At 37.4% G+C, this 18,027-nt stretch overlaps 1 protein-coding gene across 1 annotated transcript in view; it reads right to left on the bottom strand.

Moving 5' to 3' along the window:
• Mau2 (Mau2 sister chromatid cohesion factor) overlaps positions 1-18,027 on the bottom strand; it is a 289,027-nt gene that overhangs the window by 247,096 nt on the left and 23,904 nt on the right. The window contains exon 3 of the mRNA XM_090380613.1: positions 10,955-11,020. Coding sequence (XP_090236739.1) covers positions 10,955-11,020 — 66 coding nt within the window. The remainder of the gene's footprint in view (positions 1-10,954; positions 11,021-18,027) is intronic.

The following is an 18,027-nucleotide window of genomic DNA, read 5'->3' as shown; positions in this document are numbered from 1 at the left end:
TTACCCCCTAACACCACATCCCTGATACAGCCTATGGACGCGGGAATTATAAAAAATTTGAAGCTTCGAAATCAATAGAGGTTAGTGCAAAAGTTTCAATGTTAAAAGCTGTACAATTTATCGCCGAGAGCTGGTGAGGAATAAGCAGCAAAACCATTCGGAATTGTTTTGTTAAATGTGATTTCACGACTAATTGTGATTCAGACGCAATAAGCTGTACAGAAAATGAAATGGCTTTGGAACTGCAATAGGTCCAAAATTGTGAAGAATTTTTAACAATTGACGATAACCTTCAATGCAACGATGAAAATGAAGATTATGAGGAAACGATTATTGAACAAATTGCGGAAAACACTCAGAGACATCAAAAGACCAAGAATATGATGACGATGATATACTTAAGCAAGTGACTAACCAGGATGCCAGGAAATGTATCGCTGAATTGAGATGTTATTTCATGCAGGCAGGCAATGAAGGCAGTCCTTTATCAGCATTTGATACCTGTGCCGACTTGGAGTCCATAAAGAGAACAAGTCAGGGTACACTTCATAATTTTTTTCAAAGTAAGAACCCTTAAGTAATGTGTAACCTTTGCTTGACACAGACATTATTCTGTACTGTATCTTCGTTTTATATATGTACATTATAGGTACATATGTACATTTTGTTTGCTTTTAGCTTTAGTTATTTTAAAATAAATGTTTGTACCAATATAACTTAAATACAGTGTGCTTTCTTTAAATACCACATTCCCTTTATTTTATTCATACCTTTTTGCCTCCGTTAGAATGGGCTTTTCAGGTCATTCAAATTTCGCTTAATTGGGGCAGCCACTTAATTGGGCCAAAGCGATCTGTCCTGATGTGTCCCAATTATCCGGAATCAACTGTATTTCCTCGAGTCAGTTTTTTCCTTTCCTTTCCTACATCTATATCAAGTGTGCATCTTACCATTCTGTGATGACTTCTAACATTTACCTTATTCAGGACAGTAACATCATTCACGATATATCTTCTGTTAGTGAGGATGAAGTCGATTTCATTAGTTGTTAATCCATTTGGACTCTTCCATGCTCACTTTCTGTTCACTCTTTTCTTGGAAAAAAGTGTTCGTTAGTGACAATCCTTGAGATTCTGCAAATTCCACAAGTCTTTTACAAATTCCAAAATTTCCTATAGTTTCCTTTCTGCGCTGTTATATCTTTTTCCAACCTTAGCACTGAAATCCCTCATAATAATACAGCGGATTCCAGTTATTTGGGCCACCAGTTAATCGGAGCAGCCATTTATTTTGGGCAAATCTTAAAAAACAGAACCCAATCGAGAAAATAGCCAGGGTTTACTTCACTTAATTGGGACAACATGCCGTTTAATTGAGGCAGGAGACTGCAGCACTGGAGATCGCCCTACGATTGTCTCCGACTGTACCACGTGGTTCGGTCCGATTTCTGGAGGTCACAACCAGAAAACAATAAAAACAATTAGCAGTCACCTGTTTATTGGGCGGCTTTTCTGTTAGTAAACTATATACAGTTTACTAACAGAAAACAGAGAGTAAACTCGATCTTACTGAATTTGTGATAGTACCAACAGCTGGAATTTTGTGGGTTATTATGGTAAAAGGTGTTTACACTTCTATAAAATCTTCGATCATATAAAAAAATTAATTTTCATAATCTTCTCTTCATTCCTATTTTTAAAAATTCGTAACTTGTTACTTCGTTCTCACTTGCAATTTGTGTGTGCCCGTGTTCTTTGTTATTGATTGCTTATCTTTTTACTGTTTTGAATTTTAACCCCCACCCACAAATGTCAGTGAACAGAAATGTCAACTAGTTAGTATGTACATATTACAGTGTGCATTAATTATTCCGATTATCACATATTCTTCCGATTTTCACGTATCATTTAATTTTTTAATTGGTAAGGTAATAAAGGGCAAATCTGTGCTTAATATATCTTTACTTTTATAGCCTGTGGATAATATTCCTCCTATTTTCGCTAATTAGAATCGGTTTAATAGAACTAAAATTCAATTCACAAACATGATTACTAACATCATATAGTGAATGGTACTTTACTTAGGTGACCCCATTGTAACGTGATTTGATTGTATAGTGAACCAATTGTAAAGCAGGGGTCCACTGTATTTTTAACTTTTTTAAGTGAAGCTACGGATAATTGGGGCAGCCGCTTAATCGGGCCAAAATGCACTAGTCCCGATGTGTCTCAATTAACCGGAATCGACTGTAGTATAGTGGGTTTTCTGCTTATCTAGAATTCTCAATTTCGGTGTACATTTCTTCAACCTCTTCATCATCATGGCTCGATGTTAGTGCATAAATCATTATAACCTTTAGCTTGTACCTCTTAGAAATCTTAAGTATTATTCTTGACAACCTTGGTGATGTACTTTTGAATTTCAAAATGTTGTTTTTTAAATCGTTATGGACCAGGAACCCAACTCCACCTTTCCTTTCACTGTTTCCATTGGTGTATAGCAGATTTCCACTTGATAAACTTATAAGTGATTCATTTCTTCTTGTTTCAGCCAAGCTGATGATATTCCAATTCACATTTTCTAATTCCTTTTCCAGCTCTAATATCCTGTCTTCACCGACCGAACACTATGTACAGACAGATATTATTTTGTTCCTGTTTTAACTATTTTATATTCGCCACCATCACCACGATTAACCTTCGACAACTTGCAGTATGTGTGCTCTGCTCGCGATGTGCAGGCAAACTGAAATGAGAAGTGTTTGTGCTGAAACTAAAGCTATATTCATGCCGCGGCCCTAGCACACTGCGCTTGTTGTACATGTGGGCTAAAAGTTAAAGAGCTGCAGGTTGCCGACTCCTGCCCTAGTAAATCTTAATCCACCCCTAGATAACTGAGCCTATAAAAATTATGTTTTGATAAGCCTATTAAAAAAATCTCCACTCTTCAGAGTTATCAGCATTAGCAGAGGCATATGTGCAAGAAAGCAAGCTTATAACAGCATCAGCCAAAAAAAAAAAAAAAAATCTTCCCATTTCACCTATCCATTCGCTCCAAACATTTGTCCAGTTCTTTGAATTTCTTTAAGCTATCAACTTCCACAATGACAGACAGAAGTTTGTTCCAGCAATCAACCACCCACTGGATAAAAGCTTGATTTGGTAGTTGTTGGCACATCGGCTTCTGTGGCCATATTGCACCTCCCAAGGTTTTTGCAGTACTTTGATCCAAGCCCGAGGCGGGAATCGAACCCGCGACCTTTGGGTTGCCGGGCAGGTACTTTACCCACTCGGCTAGCCCGGTCGGCCTGGATAAAAGCAAATTTCCGCACATCTATTCTGTAACTTTCTTTCCTCAATTTGAATTTTGCATAATCTCAGCAAGAGGAAGAATCTCATCAGCATTGAGCTTGCTCAAACCCATTCAAAGTCTTATAGACCTCAATCAGATCACCTCACAGGTGCTTAGTCTCCAGAAGATGCAATTTTCAAAACTGAAGCCTTTCTTGATAAGAGCAAACCTTTGCTCCACTCACGAATCTCATTGCCCCTGTCTGTACTCCTTCCAGCAGCTCTACATCCCTCCTAAAATGAAGCTTCCAGACCTGTATCCAGTACTCCAGTACTCAAGGTGGCCTGACCATTGCCTTATATAAAGGGATAATCACCTCCTTATCCCTGCTAGCAAAGTTCCTGTATATCATTGTCAAGACCGATGAACTACTCTATCAGCCTGTCTGCACTCTCAGAAAACTTCATATCTGACTGCACAATTACCCAAGGTCTTTTTCATTCTCCACTACCTTGAGTGTAGTACCACACAGTTGGTACATTACTCTGGGGTTGCTGCTATCCATATGCAGTACTTTGCATTTGTCAATATTAAACTTCAATTTCCACCTCTCAAATTTTCTAGATCCTGTTGCAGTAGCATACTGTCATTAACAACGCTACCAACCTTCATATTGTCTGCAAACTTGGACATTAAGCCTGATATACCTTCATCAATATCATTAATAAATACAGAAAACAACAATGGGTGCAAAATCAAACCCATTGCAAAATCAATCAAATTGGTCAGACCTCCCCTTAACAAATCCATGCTGTGTCTGAAATTTAACTGCCATCTTCTCTAAATGATACTGCAGCAGTGCTTCTTTAACAAGTGACTCCATTATTTTTCCCGAAAATAATGGTGTCATTGGTGTCATGAGTAATTACAGGTCTGTAATTACTCAAGTCACCCTTTGATCCCCCCTTTGTGAATTGGGGACACATTTGCACATTAGGAGACATTAAGGCCTATAACACACTTCTCCTCATTCTCAGTGCTTACATCACACCAAACTGACTCAATATTGCACTGGCCACCCATATCAACTGGATGCACTACTTTAGATTTAACGTGCGTCTTAATTAAATCATAACCCCCCCCCCCCCGCTGTCCTGTCTGTCCTTTCTATACACACTGTACTGTCAATATTCAAATTCTGCATCCCTTATCTGAGTGACACTATGTCTCTGATATCCCCATAATGTATGCATTTGATAACTTGACCAGCACTTCAAATTCATCAAATTTATTTACTAGGCTCTTAGTAGAGGAGTACATGCACCTGTTCTTGCTCTTAATTTACCCTAATACAACCAAGTATCTCCTTGTTCCGTAATGAGGTCCCACAGCAGGCCTTGAAATCCCCGGTACGTTGCTTTCCAAGCTACTACATTCCAATAAATCTGGTTTTCCAGTTGAGCCTTACTTTCATTTGAATAGAACTATGAATAAAATGAACAATTTTGGGGTACAGAGTGTTCCTGCCAACTTCATGTGATATGTGGGTAGCTTTGCCAGGTCATGTTTTAACTAGCATATTCTTCAATAAAACTGTCAATTAACAGAAATATCTGCACATTCTTCAGAATGGCCACATCATAGCTTATGGAAACTCAGGTTCCTATGGAGACCCACTGGTTTATGCAAAATGACACCACACCACATACAGTGTTAGGTTTTTTTGCACATTACTTCTTACCTTTGCATACAGTCTTGCATTCACTCCTGACTGTCACTACTCCAGGTACTTTTGGCTGCTTTCTAGCCGAGACTTGAGCATGTATAACTTTTTATTATAGTTTCTTGAAAGAGAAATTGTTCCACAGGAACACTGCTAAAGAGCTTGAGAGATCTGAATATTCAGCAGTCATAAAAATTAGCTAAAACATGTCTTTACTTGTTCATCAAAATGCAGGATATATGGAACATACAGTAAAACAAGAATGTTTATCATGAATCTGAGCTTTTGCCTCTGTCTGTGGCAGAGGCAAAAGTGATTCTTGCACTGCTTCTATTAGAATGAGCAGCAGCCTGGAAAGCACAGTAATGGAGATTTTCAGGACTACTGGTAGTCACAGCGGAATACATGGGCTGTGTTAGGGTAACTAAGAGTAGGAACAGGTGCATGTATACTTGCAAGTACACCAATGCTAGGAGTATAGTTAATAAATTTGATGAGCTTGAAGTGCTAGTCAAGACATCAAAGGCAGATATTGTTGGGATATCAGAGACATGGTATCACACAGATATAAGCAGTACAGAATTGGAATTTGGGGAGTACAATGTGTACAGAAAGGATAGACAGGACAGGAAGAGAGGAGGGGTTATGCTATTAGTTAAGAAACACAAAATCTAAGGAAGTGAATCCAATTGGTTTTGGTGGACAATGCAGTGTTGAGTCTGTTTGGTGTAAAATAAGCAATGGGATAGGAAAAATGAGAGTAGGTATGTGTTATAGGCCTAATGAATCTGACGAGTATAATGAGCAATTGTGCAGAGAAATAGATTGGGCCAGTAAATCAGAATGTCTTATAATGGGGGATTTTAACTTTCCAGATATTGACTGGAACTTGTGAATTGGTCACTCGCACACTAGCAAGACATTTCTGAATTTATTGGATGACTGTTTTCTACAGCAACATGTTCAAGAGGCAACCAGAGGGGGTAATACTCTTGATCTGATTATCAGCAGTAATTATTCAGGCATTAAGAATTTGAAGATAAAAGAACCACTGGGTGACAGTGATCACAATGTACTGATGTGGGAATTACTTAAAGATGTAAATACCATCAAGGCTAAAGGGAAGGGCTTTTGCTTTCGTAAAGGTCTCAGACTGATGATGCTACCAATGTTGAATTCTCAATGGGAAGCCTTCAGGGACTTAATTTTGGCGGCTACAAGGCTTTTCATTCCAATTAAGAAATACTGTTCAAGGTTTAGGCCTAAATGGATGTCAGATGAATTGATGAGGCTCGTGGCAGAGAAGAAGAATGAATTAATGGGATGCATACAAAGGGTACTAGGAAAGTTTTGCAATACAGCTTTGTTTATTTAATTTTTTCAAAGTAATTTCCTCTACATTCAATACACCTCTCCATCCTCCGAAACCAATCTTTAAACCAGTTCTGCCAAGTTTCACTAGGGAGTAAAGCACACTCGTTGTCCCAAGCCCGTAGAAGGTCCTCATCACTGGAAAACTGCCTCCCTTTTAGCTTCATTTTCACATGCGGGAACAGTGCAAAGTCGCAGGGAGCAAGGTCTGGACTGTAGGGAGGGTGCTCAAGAAGTTTCAGTCCTGTCGTGGTCAAATATTCGGTGCAGGCTTTGGCGCGGTGAGCTGGAGCATTTTCGTGATGGAGGTACCAGGTGTCCATTCTTGACTTTGGCCGCAGGTTCTTCATAGATCCAATGACTTTAGGCAGGCATTGTTCAGTATACCACTTAGCTGTGACTGTCTTCTGCATGTCCAAAACGACACGTTCCACAATTCCACTCGATTTGAAAAATACAGCTATCATTTTCTTCTTTATAGATCGGGATTTTCTGACAATTACGGGTGTGTCGTCATCATCAAAGACCCAAACTTTGTTTTGAGCCTTGGTCGGCAGATCGTAATAGTACAGCCAAGTCTCGTCACCTGTCACGATGTTGTTCACATACCGAGATTGTCCCATATCAAACTTTTTTAACATCTCCCGGCACCAAGTCACACGTCGTGTCATCTGCTCTTCAGTCAGTTGATGCGGCACCCAGAGAGAACAAAGTTAAGTTTCTTCACGTGCAAATGATCTTGCAGAATCGAACGAATTGCTGGTGCATTTAGGCCCAAAGTATCCTCTATCTGTTGGTAGGTCACTCGCCTGTTTTCGTCAAGCATTTTCCTCACAGCAGTAACGTTTTCCTCCGTAATTGACGTTCGTGGCCTTCCCGGCCTCTCAGAATCCTCCAGAGTGAAATTTACCCTTTGGAATTCTCTATACCACATAATATCGTTGTACGATGTGGACAATCATCATCTAGTGCAAGAGTCATTTCTTCTAAGCACTGGTCTATGGTTAAACCACGCACGAAATTATACCGCAAAACTGTCCTTATCTCATTTCATGACCACGATGCCATCGCAAGCACTTTACACTCTCACTACTAATGAATAACTGAGCCCATCGACTTGGCGCGGTGGCTACTATGCACGTATGAACATGTCTCAACATGCTGCAACAAGCAGCTTCCTGTGATTCATTGTTGCGTCATATTGCAAAACTTTCCTAGTACCCTTTGTATAAAGCATCAGGTGACACAGAAGCCTATGGCAGGTATAAACTAGTCTGTAATCAAGTCACAAAGGAGGTTAGGCAAGCGAAGACAGTTTACGAGAAATCTTTGGCAAAGGATGCAAAAAAAAACCAGCAAAGAGTTCTTTACTTATGTAAACTCTAGAAGGAAAGGGTTGAATCAGATTGGACAACCTAACATAGATGGGTTGACTATTGATGATCATGCTCAGGTAGCTGATTAACTGAATGAGTATTTTTCATCTACATTCACATATGAGGAGTTATTCAATGAGGAGAGTGTCAGACGTTTATCAAACACTAACAGGGAGCTAAGTGATTTTGTAATAACTGAGAGCAATGTGGAGGAGAAATTGTTGAAGTTAAACGTAAAGAAGGCACCTGGGGTGGACAGGATCTATCCAGTTATATTAAAGGAAGCAGCAAAGGAAGTAAGCAAACCCTTAGACATAATTATGAGAGCTTCCTTGGACTCAGGGGAGGTCCCCATGGACTGGAGGTGTGCAAATGTATCACCAATTTATAAAGGGGGTTCAAAAGGTGACACAGGTAACTACAGACCTGTTAGTTTAACTTGTGTTCCAGGGAAAATAATGGAATCACTGGTTAAAGAAGCATTGCAGGATCATCTAGACAAGACTGCAGTAATAGTTAAGACACAGTATGGGTTTGTTAAAGGGAGGTCTTGTCTGACCAATTTGATTGGATACTATGATGTGATCACAAAGGAACTGAATGACCAAAAATAATTTTGATATCATACACTTGGATTTCAGGAAAGCTTTTTATACTGTTCCACATGGAAGACTGCTGTACAAATTGGAAAGATATGGCATTAAGGGTAAGTTGCTACAATGGATAAAGGGATGGTTGAGTGGGAAATGGACACTGCTCTATGGACTCTGTAATCAATGGTACTGCTCTTCGTTGAAAAATGTTATTAGTGGAGTTCCCCAGGGTTTTGTGTTGGGCCCATTGTTGTTTTGTATATTTATCAATGGATGCGGCGCCTCCGTAGCCAGGTGGGAAGGAGCAGCAGTGCGTAGCACACGCTTCTTGATTAGACCGGGATTCGAGTCCATCACCACCAAATACGGAGGATGCGGAAAGGTCAGGGAATGACCACCACATATCCAAGAGCAATATGGCCTTAGTTGCTAATGCTCCTAAAAACCAAATAACAAACAAACAACAAACATATTTATCGATGATATTGATGAAGGCATATCAGGTTCAATGTCTAATTTGCAGATGATACAAAGATTGGCAGGGTTGTTAACGACAGTATGCTACTTCCAACTGAATCTAGATAAGTCGGGAAAATGGGCTGAGAAGTGACAACTGAAGTTTAACATTGACAAATGCAAAGTACTTCATATCGGTAGCAATAACCGAAGAGAAATGTACCAACTGTGTGATACTACATTCGGGGAAGTGGAAAGTGAAAAAGACCTAAGGGTAATTGTGCAGTCAAATATGAAGTTCGCTGAGCGGTGCAGAAGGGCAGGTCATGGAGTCTTGTCAATGATATATAGGAATTTTGCTAGCAGGGACAGGGAGGCGATTATCCCGTTATACAAGACAATGGCTAGGCCACACCTAGAGTACTGTGTACAGGTATAGATGCCTCATTTTAGGAAGGATGTAGAGTTGCTAGAACGAATACAAAGAAGGGCAACAAGATTGGTGAGGGGAGCAAAGGGGTGTTCTTACAAAGAAAGGCTTGAGTTCTGCAAATTGCAGCACCTGGAGAATAGGCACCTGCGAGGTGATCTGATTGAGGTGTATAAGGCCTTGAATGGGTTGAGAATCCTAAATGCTGATGGGATTCTTCCTCTTGCTCAGACTAAGAACCTGAGGGGGTACAGTTTCAAATTGAGGAAAGGTAGTTGTAGAATAGATGTGCAGAAATTTGCCTTTAGCCAACATGTAGTTGATTGGTGGAACAGGCTTCCATCTTTTGTTGTGGAAGCTAATAGCTTAAATAAATTTAAGGCTGAGCTGGATAGGCATTTGGAACAAATGGGGGGGGGGTGAAATGGGAGAGGGGAGTTTGGCTGATGCTGCCAAAAAAAAGCTCACTTTCTTGCATCATATGCCTCTACTAATGCTAATGAAAGTTCATGTTGTACTTTAAAATCCAAATATAAAAGAGTTTCTTTAGGAAACTTGAAACATGCCAACATTTTTGGCACTACCCCATGCTACATGTAATAAAACATTGAAATTTTTCAAAAATCTAATGTGACAGGAATATTTAAATCATTTTCATAATCAGGGAGAAAAAAAAGCATTTAAAAATGTTTTACTTTACCAGAGAAGAAAAAATTTTTTAAATGGTATTATTAGAAAGGGTGGAAAATTAAGTGGGTAAACGTGGTTACTAATACTCATAATACCACTAGTGAAATCCTTCTTACACTGTCTACAAAAAAATCTGTTTTGCTATCAATTGCATTTCCTAAATGTTTCAAATAAGTAAAAAACCTGAACATAAGTTTCCCATGCATGGTAACCTATATTCAGATTGGTGCATTTTAGCGTGACTGTAACTGGTTATGGGTTATCTTTTTAATTTTATTCACATGTGCAGTAGGCACAACATACAAAAGCGCAAAATGATGAACTGGAATTACTCTTCTAAGAAGTGGCCTTCATGCATGTTTAAAGGCTCTGAAGACAACTTCTAATCACCACAACCTTTGCTAAGTGAAGATGGAGCTAAATTAAAATTAAGGAAGTTCAAAGCTCTCTATAAGCTTTCTGTAAACAGAAGTGTTAATACTGTGGTCTCTAAATACACATAAAGCCAAGAATGACAGTTTATATATATATATATATCTTTAATTCCATCTCAAATGTGAATTTTTGGGTGATGATTGCTGAGGAAGTGAAAAAATTGTGAAATTTATCTTCAACATGATTACGTAATCAACACTTACAAATATAAAGAGGTCAAAATGACCTATTCATAATTAAAACTAAACCATTACAAACTTGGAGACAAGGTAAAAAAAAAAAAAAATTGTAAATTATTTAAATTATCCATGATTGAGTGCTTATCCTAAAAACTATATTAGCAGTAGAAAAATTAAAAATGCAAAGTTTTATATATAGATATATGATAAAACAATTCTTCAAAATTAATTCTTTTATAACATTTACAGCAGTATCAAATGATGGCAATTATGCTGTTACAAAAATTACAAGTAACAACAATTACTAAGTAACTGCATGTAGTTACTGGAAAATTTTTGCTAAAGAAATTAAATTAATATATTATTTTAAATTTAAGGTATATATTAAGATAAAGTATTAATATGCATACCTTCTTTTCATATAAATCAGCCAAGACACTTGCTGCCTCAAATTTAACATCATCAAAGCTGCTCATCTAATCATAATGAAGGAATATTTCTAATAACAAGAATTTGAAAAAAAAAAAAAAAAAAAAAACTATAGCAAATATTATAACACTGGTCTGAAGAACAGATTTTGATGTTTCAAAATTCATGATGTTCCTGGATGTACTTTTAGTGTCAATTCTAAAAATCCTAACTTTTTTAAGTATTATGTACTGTTTTTTTTATAAACACTAACTGTTTATAAAAACCACGACTGCAGAAATTAAGCAATCAAGCTACCTTGAGTTACTCCAATAGCTCATGGTGTATAATTACAGTAAATACTCACTAATACGGTTACAGTTAATCCAGATATCTGATAATCCAGATCGAAATATGAAAAATTCTGTTCACAATTCAGTACAGTACTTTAAAAGATATGGGATTTAGGAAGGTAGATAAGTCATTCTGACTTTGCAGAGAGAGAGAGAGAGAGACACAGAACATACATTACATTACATTGTCTTGTGTGTTGTCCAGTATCGCTGTTGACTCTGAGTCGGATGGATGTTATTGCTTATATCGCTTCATTTGCGTACGTCTTTATACATATATATATATATATATACAGGTAAATCAACATATTTTATATAATTATTGGTTCTAAAGAATTGAAAAATGGCACAAAAAGAAAACACATTACTTTAACTATCATTAACAAGCTCAAAGTGATAGCTCAAATTGCTGAAGAATTTGATAAGGGCCAACAGACCATATCAGATATTAAAAAACAAAAAGAATCCATAATGACATTTGCTTTAAAATTCTATGTGGGAGGTGATAAAAGCAGTGTATCAAATAGACAGACATTAAAAAAGCCAAAAAAGGTGTTGTTGGAAGAAGCTGTATTTAAGTGGTATTCGTGGCAATGATCAAGTGGCATTGGCTTGCGACGATAATGCCACCTGATAATTGTATAAAAAGACAATACATTTATCCATCTATCGATGGATAAATGTATTGTCTTTTTATAATTTTTAAATAAACGCTCTACAGTGATATGTTTTTATTTATTTTCATCAGCACTATCTATATTTTAATTATTAAATTTTCCGTTTATTTGTGTTCTAAGTTTTTGTTCTTTTAAGGCTATCTTTTGCTTCACTAATCCAAATTTTTGCTTAATCCAGATGACCTCGCCCCCCCCCCCCCAAATTAATCCGGATTAGCGAGAGTTTACTGTAGGTAGAAATAGGATAGAAATAGCATCCCCATTCTCCCTGGGGTTATTCTAATGGATTGTAGGGTATAAAAATTAGACATAGAAATCCAAAAAGCATAAAAGGCAAGAAATATTGTTACTAACAATAGTTCTTGGACATATTGGGATGTTTCAACCCTTCTGTATGAGATGGGAAGGGTAGAAACTATTTTTTTATTGCTTTTAGGTCTTGAACCAACCCTAAAAGTATAACCAACATGTTCAGAAACACCTGTATAGTTTTTGATTTCTCTTATTCAGTTTCCAGTTATTATTAGCGTTAGCATTAGTAGAGGCATATGATGCAAGAAAGCAAGCTTATTAAGCATCAGCCAAAAAAAAAAAAAAAAAAAAAAACACACGCTTCCTATTTCACACAACCATTCGCTCCAAAAGTTTGTCTACTTCTTCCTTGAATTTATTTAAGCTATCAACTTCCACAATGACAGATGGGAGTCTTTTTTTTTTTTTTTTTTCTTAGGAGCATTAGCAACTAAGGCCATATTGCTCCGGGATATGCGGTGATCATTCCCTGATCTTTCCGCATCCTCCTTATTTGGTGGTGACGGGCTCGAACCCCGGTCTAATCAAGAAGCGTGTGCTACGCACTGCTGCTCCTTCCCACCTGGCTATGGAGGCGCCATGGGAGTCTGTTCCAGCAATCATCTACCCACTGGCTAAAGGCAAACTTCTGCGCATCTATTCTACAACTGTCTTTTCTTAATTTGAGTTTATGCACCCTCAGGTTCACAATCTGAGCAAGAGGAAGAATTGCATCAGCATTGAACCTGCTCAAACCATTCAAGGCCTTATATACCTCAATCAGATTGCCTCACAGGTGCCTAGTCTCCAGACGCTGCAATCTGCAGAACTTAGCCTTTCTTTCTAAGAGCACCCCCTTTGTTCCCCTTACCAATCTCATTGCCCTTCTCTATACTCCTTCCAGCAGCTCAACATCCCTCCTGAAATGAAGCCTCAAGACCTGTATGCAGAACGCAAAGTGTGGCCTGACCATTGCCTTATACAAAAGGATAACACCTCCTTATCCCTGCTAGCAAAATTCCTGTATACCATTGACAAGACCCCATTACTCTTGAAGCCTGTCTGCATTGCTCAGAAAACTTCATATCTGACTGCACAATTACCCCCAGGTCTTTTTCATTCTCCACTACCCTGGAGTTACCATACATTTGGTACATTTTTCTGAGGTTATTGCTACCCATATGCAGTAGCATACTATCATTACAGCAGTCATTAACAACCATGACAACCTTTGTATCATCCTCATATACCTTCATCAATATCATTGATAAATATACAAAACAACGATGGACCCAACACCGAACCCTGGGGGATTCCACTAATAACATTAGTCCACAAAGAGCAGTATCCAATGATTGCCACTCTCTGACTTTTCCCCTTCAACCATCCTTTTATCCATATTAGCAACTTGTCCTTAATGCCATATTGCTCCAATTCATACAGTAATCTTCCAACAGTATCAAAAGCTTTCCTGAAATCCAAGTATATGATATAAAAATTATTTTTTGCATCAGTTCCTTTGTGACCACATCATAGTATCCAATCAAATTGATCAGACAAGACTTCCACTTAACAAACCCATGCTGCGTCTGAATTATTATTGCAGTCCTGTCTGTATGATACTGCAATGCTTCTTTAACCAATGACTCCATTATTTTTCTTTGAACAGAAGTGAAACTAACAGGTCTGTAATTACTTGTGTCACCCTTTGTGAATTGGGTATACATCTGCACGTCTCAATCATTGGAATCTCCCTTGAGTCCAAGGATGCCCGGATAATTATGATTAAGGGTTTGCTTACTGCCTTTGCTGCCTTCTTTAATATAACTGGATAGATCCCATCCATCCCAGGTGAATTCCTTAAGTTTAACTTCAACAATTTCTCCTCCACTTTGCTTTCAGTTATTACAAAGTCATTTAACTGCCTTTTAGAATTTAATAAGCTTCTGTCCTCCACTTCCCTACAGAATTCCTCATGTGTGAATGTAGATGCAAAATATACTCATTCAGTTTGTCAGCTATCTGAGCAGGATTATCAACAGTCCAACCATCGATATCAAGTGGGCCAATCTGATTTATCCCCTTTCTTCTAGATTTATATAAGTAAAGAAGTTTCTGCTGTTTTTTGTTGCATCCTTTACCAAAGATTTCTTGTAATCTGCCTTCACTTGCCTAACCACTCTCCTTTATGACCTGATAAAAGACTAGCTTATATCTACCATAGGCTTCTATGTCACCTGATAATTTGTATGCATCCATGCATTTTTCTCAGTCACATTATGACCTGCATAATCCATGTGCCGCTAAACTTCAATACAAACAAGCATTTTTCTTCTATGCCACGAGTCTCATTAGTTCATCTGACATTCGTTTAGATCTAAATCTTGAACAGTATTTCTTAGTTGGAACAAAAAGCCAAATAACCTACAAGATTACTACCTTGAATGCTTCCCATTTAGAATTTGTTGTTGGTAACATCATCAGTTGGTCCCACTGTACAGAATTTAAAACCTGTCTCAGACCAGTGTAGTCACCTTTACGAAAGCAAAAACCCTTCACTTTACTCCTGATGGTAGTTACATCTTTAAGAGCACATCAGTAAAATCCCACATCAGTAAAATCCCACATCAGTACGCTGTGATCACTGCCAACTAGTGGTTCCTGATATCTGCAAATTCTTAATGCATGAATAATCACAATCACTGCTGATAATCAGATCAAGAGTATTACTTCCTCCGTTTGTCTCTCAAACATTCTGCTGTAGAAAAACAATCATCTAATAAATCCACAAAAGTCTTGCTCGTGTGAGAGTGACCAACCCACAAGTTCCGGTCAATATCGGGGAAGTTAAAAATTCCCATTATAAGACATTCTGATTTACTGGCCCACTCTATTTCTCTGTATAGTTGTTCATTGTACTCATCAGAGTTATTAAGCTTATAACACACTCCAATCCTAATTTTTGCTTTCCCAGTGATTATGTCACACTAAACTGACTCAACATTCACTGGCCACCCATGTCAACTGGATGCACTGCCTTAGATTTTGTCTGTTTCTTAATTAACAACATAGCCCCCTCCTCCCTTCCTATTCTGCATATCCTTTCTGTACACACTGTACTCTCCAAATTCCTAATCTGCATTCCTTACATCTGTGTGACACAGATCTCTGATATCCGAGCAATATCAGCACCTTTGATGTCTTGATCAGCATTTCAAATTCATCAAATTTATTTACTATACTCGTAGCATTGGTGTAAATGCAAGTATACATGCACCTGTTCTCACTCTTAGTTACTCTAACACAGCCCAGGTATTTACTTGTTTCGTGATCCCCAGGAGTTCCTGAAATCCCCAGCAACTTACTTTCCAGGCTGCTACTCATTCCAATAGAAGCAGTGCAAGAATAATTTGTACCTCTGCCTGCGGCTACCATTAATCTATTAGTCTGTGAATCCCCCCCCCCAAAGCTAGCAGTTTTCCGACCCATCTAACACTGTCTCGATAACATCAGCAAATATTCTTGCACCCTTTTTATTTAAGTATATCCCATCCCTGTAGAAGCAGTTGTTCTTGTCAACAAGCACAGACAATGTTGAAAAAATTCTACCCCATGAGCCTTGCACAATATCTCCAGGGCTGAATTGAGTGACAAGGCTCTCATAATATACTCCCTCCTATCATGTCTGTGCAGAATTGCAGACACTTTCAATTTTAAACTAACTCACTTATACAAATGCCTGATAGCCTCTTCATATTTTCCAATACATCAAACAACTAAGTGAGCAGATGATATACATTCTCAGCTTCATTTCCCTTTCTTCCATTTGATTTTTATGATAAAATAACTCAGCCTGGACAAACAGCACTGAGTATTTTACCACCTGTTAACTATGTTTACGAGTAGCTAAACGATTATCTATATAAAAATTTAATTCATAACTTGCATTGTCTTTCAGCACCATCAACAACAGTTGCAGCAGCTACTGACTCAAATGCTGGATGTTCCTAAAACCACAGTGACTTTCCTTGATTTGGAGAGACTGCAACTTTCACTGCTCCATACAGATAACAATTAGGAGTGAAGAAAGCTATCATAATCAGAAGTCCTCTGCCAGCATATCCCCCACCACTCAACCACTGCATTCTTTATGGGAGGAAGGGGGGGGGGGTCAATCAAGGCTACCTGCCACAAGGATCTTATGCTTGCCCTATACTATTAAATACAAAAAATATTTAATCAACCAAAACAAGAATTACAATAAAAAGGTATTCAAGTAAAGAAATATAAACAAGCAACCAAACTAACCACTGGTTCTATTTGCTGTGAAGGAGAATTTCTACCGAAATATAATGTAATCTTTATGGCGAAGACAAACAAACTGATTAGCCCAACAGTGGTAGCACAGCCTGACAGTTGTCTTTTTTTTTCTAAATAACACACCCCCATTCCCTAATTAATGAGTAAAAAATGAAGTTATTTCTATCTTCTTCTTAAATATAGTCAAAATTTTACTGCAACAGTTCCTGAATTTTTTTGTTACAGTTTTTGGAGAATAATTAAATGCAATGTCAAAACTTTACTGCAGAGTTTTTGAAGTCTAAGTTTGTTTTTAACATTCAAGATTAATTGCCTATCACTCCCACAAGTTAACTAAACATCTACAATCACAAAGAAGTTTTTTTGAAAGATTTACTGTTCTCATACAGTAAGGATGCAGAAACAACATTATATTTATTCAAGGTGGACATTAATCTGAAAGAGGCAAGATAAGTAGGTATGACCTGTCATGCATTGTCAAGCACACTAGATTTTAATTTAAATAAATTTTGAAAAAAATATGAAAATTGAAGTGCATACTTGTATCTAATATGTACATATATATTTTTTCAGAAGTATTTATACATATAATAAGAAGAAGTATATAAACATCAGCACATTTAAAATTTTGTATACTTAACATTTCGTACATTTTAAAATAGCTGATAAAAAATAAAAAGATCCATATAATAAGTATTACAATCTTTTAAGAAATGCTAAAGTATAGGTATAATCTATGGACAATTTCAAAACCACCCTAAAGCTTTTTCCAGAAATAAAAAAATAAAAATAAAGCACCTGTCAGGTGCTTCACCACTGTTTCTATTATAAATTGTGCCACTATTACCAGGTTAAGATAATAAAATTCATGAATTAAATTTAACCGACTAAGATAGCTCATACTAGTATCTACTACAGAAAGGAAAGAAATTATACAAGTATTATAAGTTCTATTTCATAAGTTCTATAAGTGTTATAAGTATATTACAAGTATTATAAAGGAAAGAACTTATACAAGTACATAACAAACTGCAAACATACCAACTCAACTCCCCCTCTTTCCAAACACTACATGATAACAGGTCCTTGACAGACCTGTGTTATCATCCAGCTGTAAGGTTAGATGCAGATCACAAGGCTTCCAATAAATTTTGTCCTGAGCCTTCCTTCTCCAGTTATTACTGATAATTTTTGTCAGTGTATCCTCACATCTCAATGGAGGTCTTCCATTGAGATTTTCCCTATTAATAACAAGGTAACCCAAGAGGTCCAACTCTTGTCTTTCATTTTGGTGATGTAACCAACTCATCTTTTCTTGCTTTCATAAACAGAGTAGTGTCATCTTTGCCTTTATTCAATTTCCAGATATCCTCATTCCTGATGTGATCCATTTTTTCTAATACTGCAACTGCTCCTCTCTATCGTTTTCTGGGT

Source organism: Mastigoproctus giganteus, chromosome 9, assembly GCF_048544385.1.
Source record: "Mastigoproctus giganteus isolate SK-2022 chromosome 9, ASM4854438v1, whole genome shotgun sequence".
In the NCBI taxonomy this organism is placed as follows: Eukaryota; Metazoa; Arthropoda; class Arachnida; order Uropygi; family Thelyphonidae; genus Mastigoproctus; species Mastigoproctus giganteus.
This window is presented reverse-complemented; position numbering and strand designations above follow the sequence as displayed.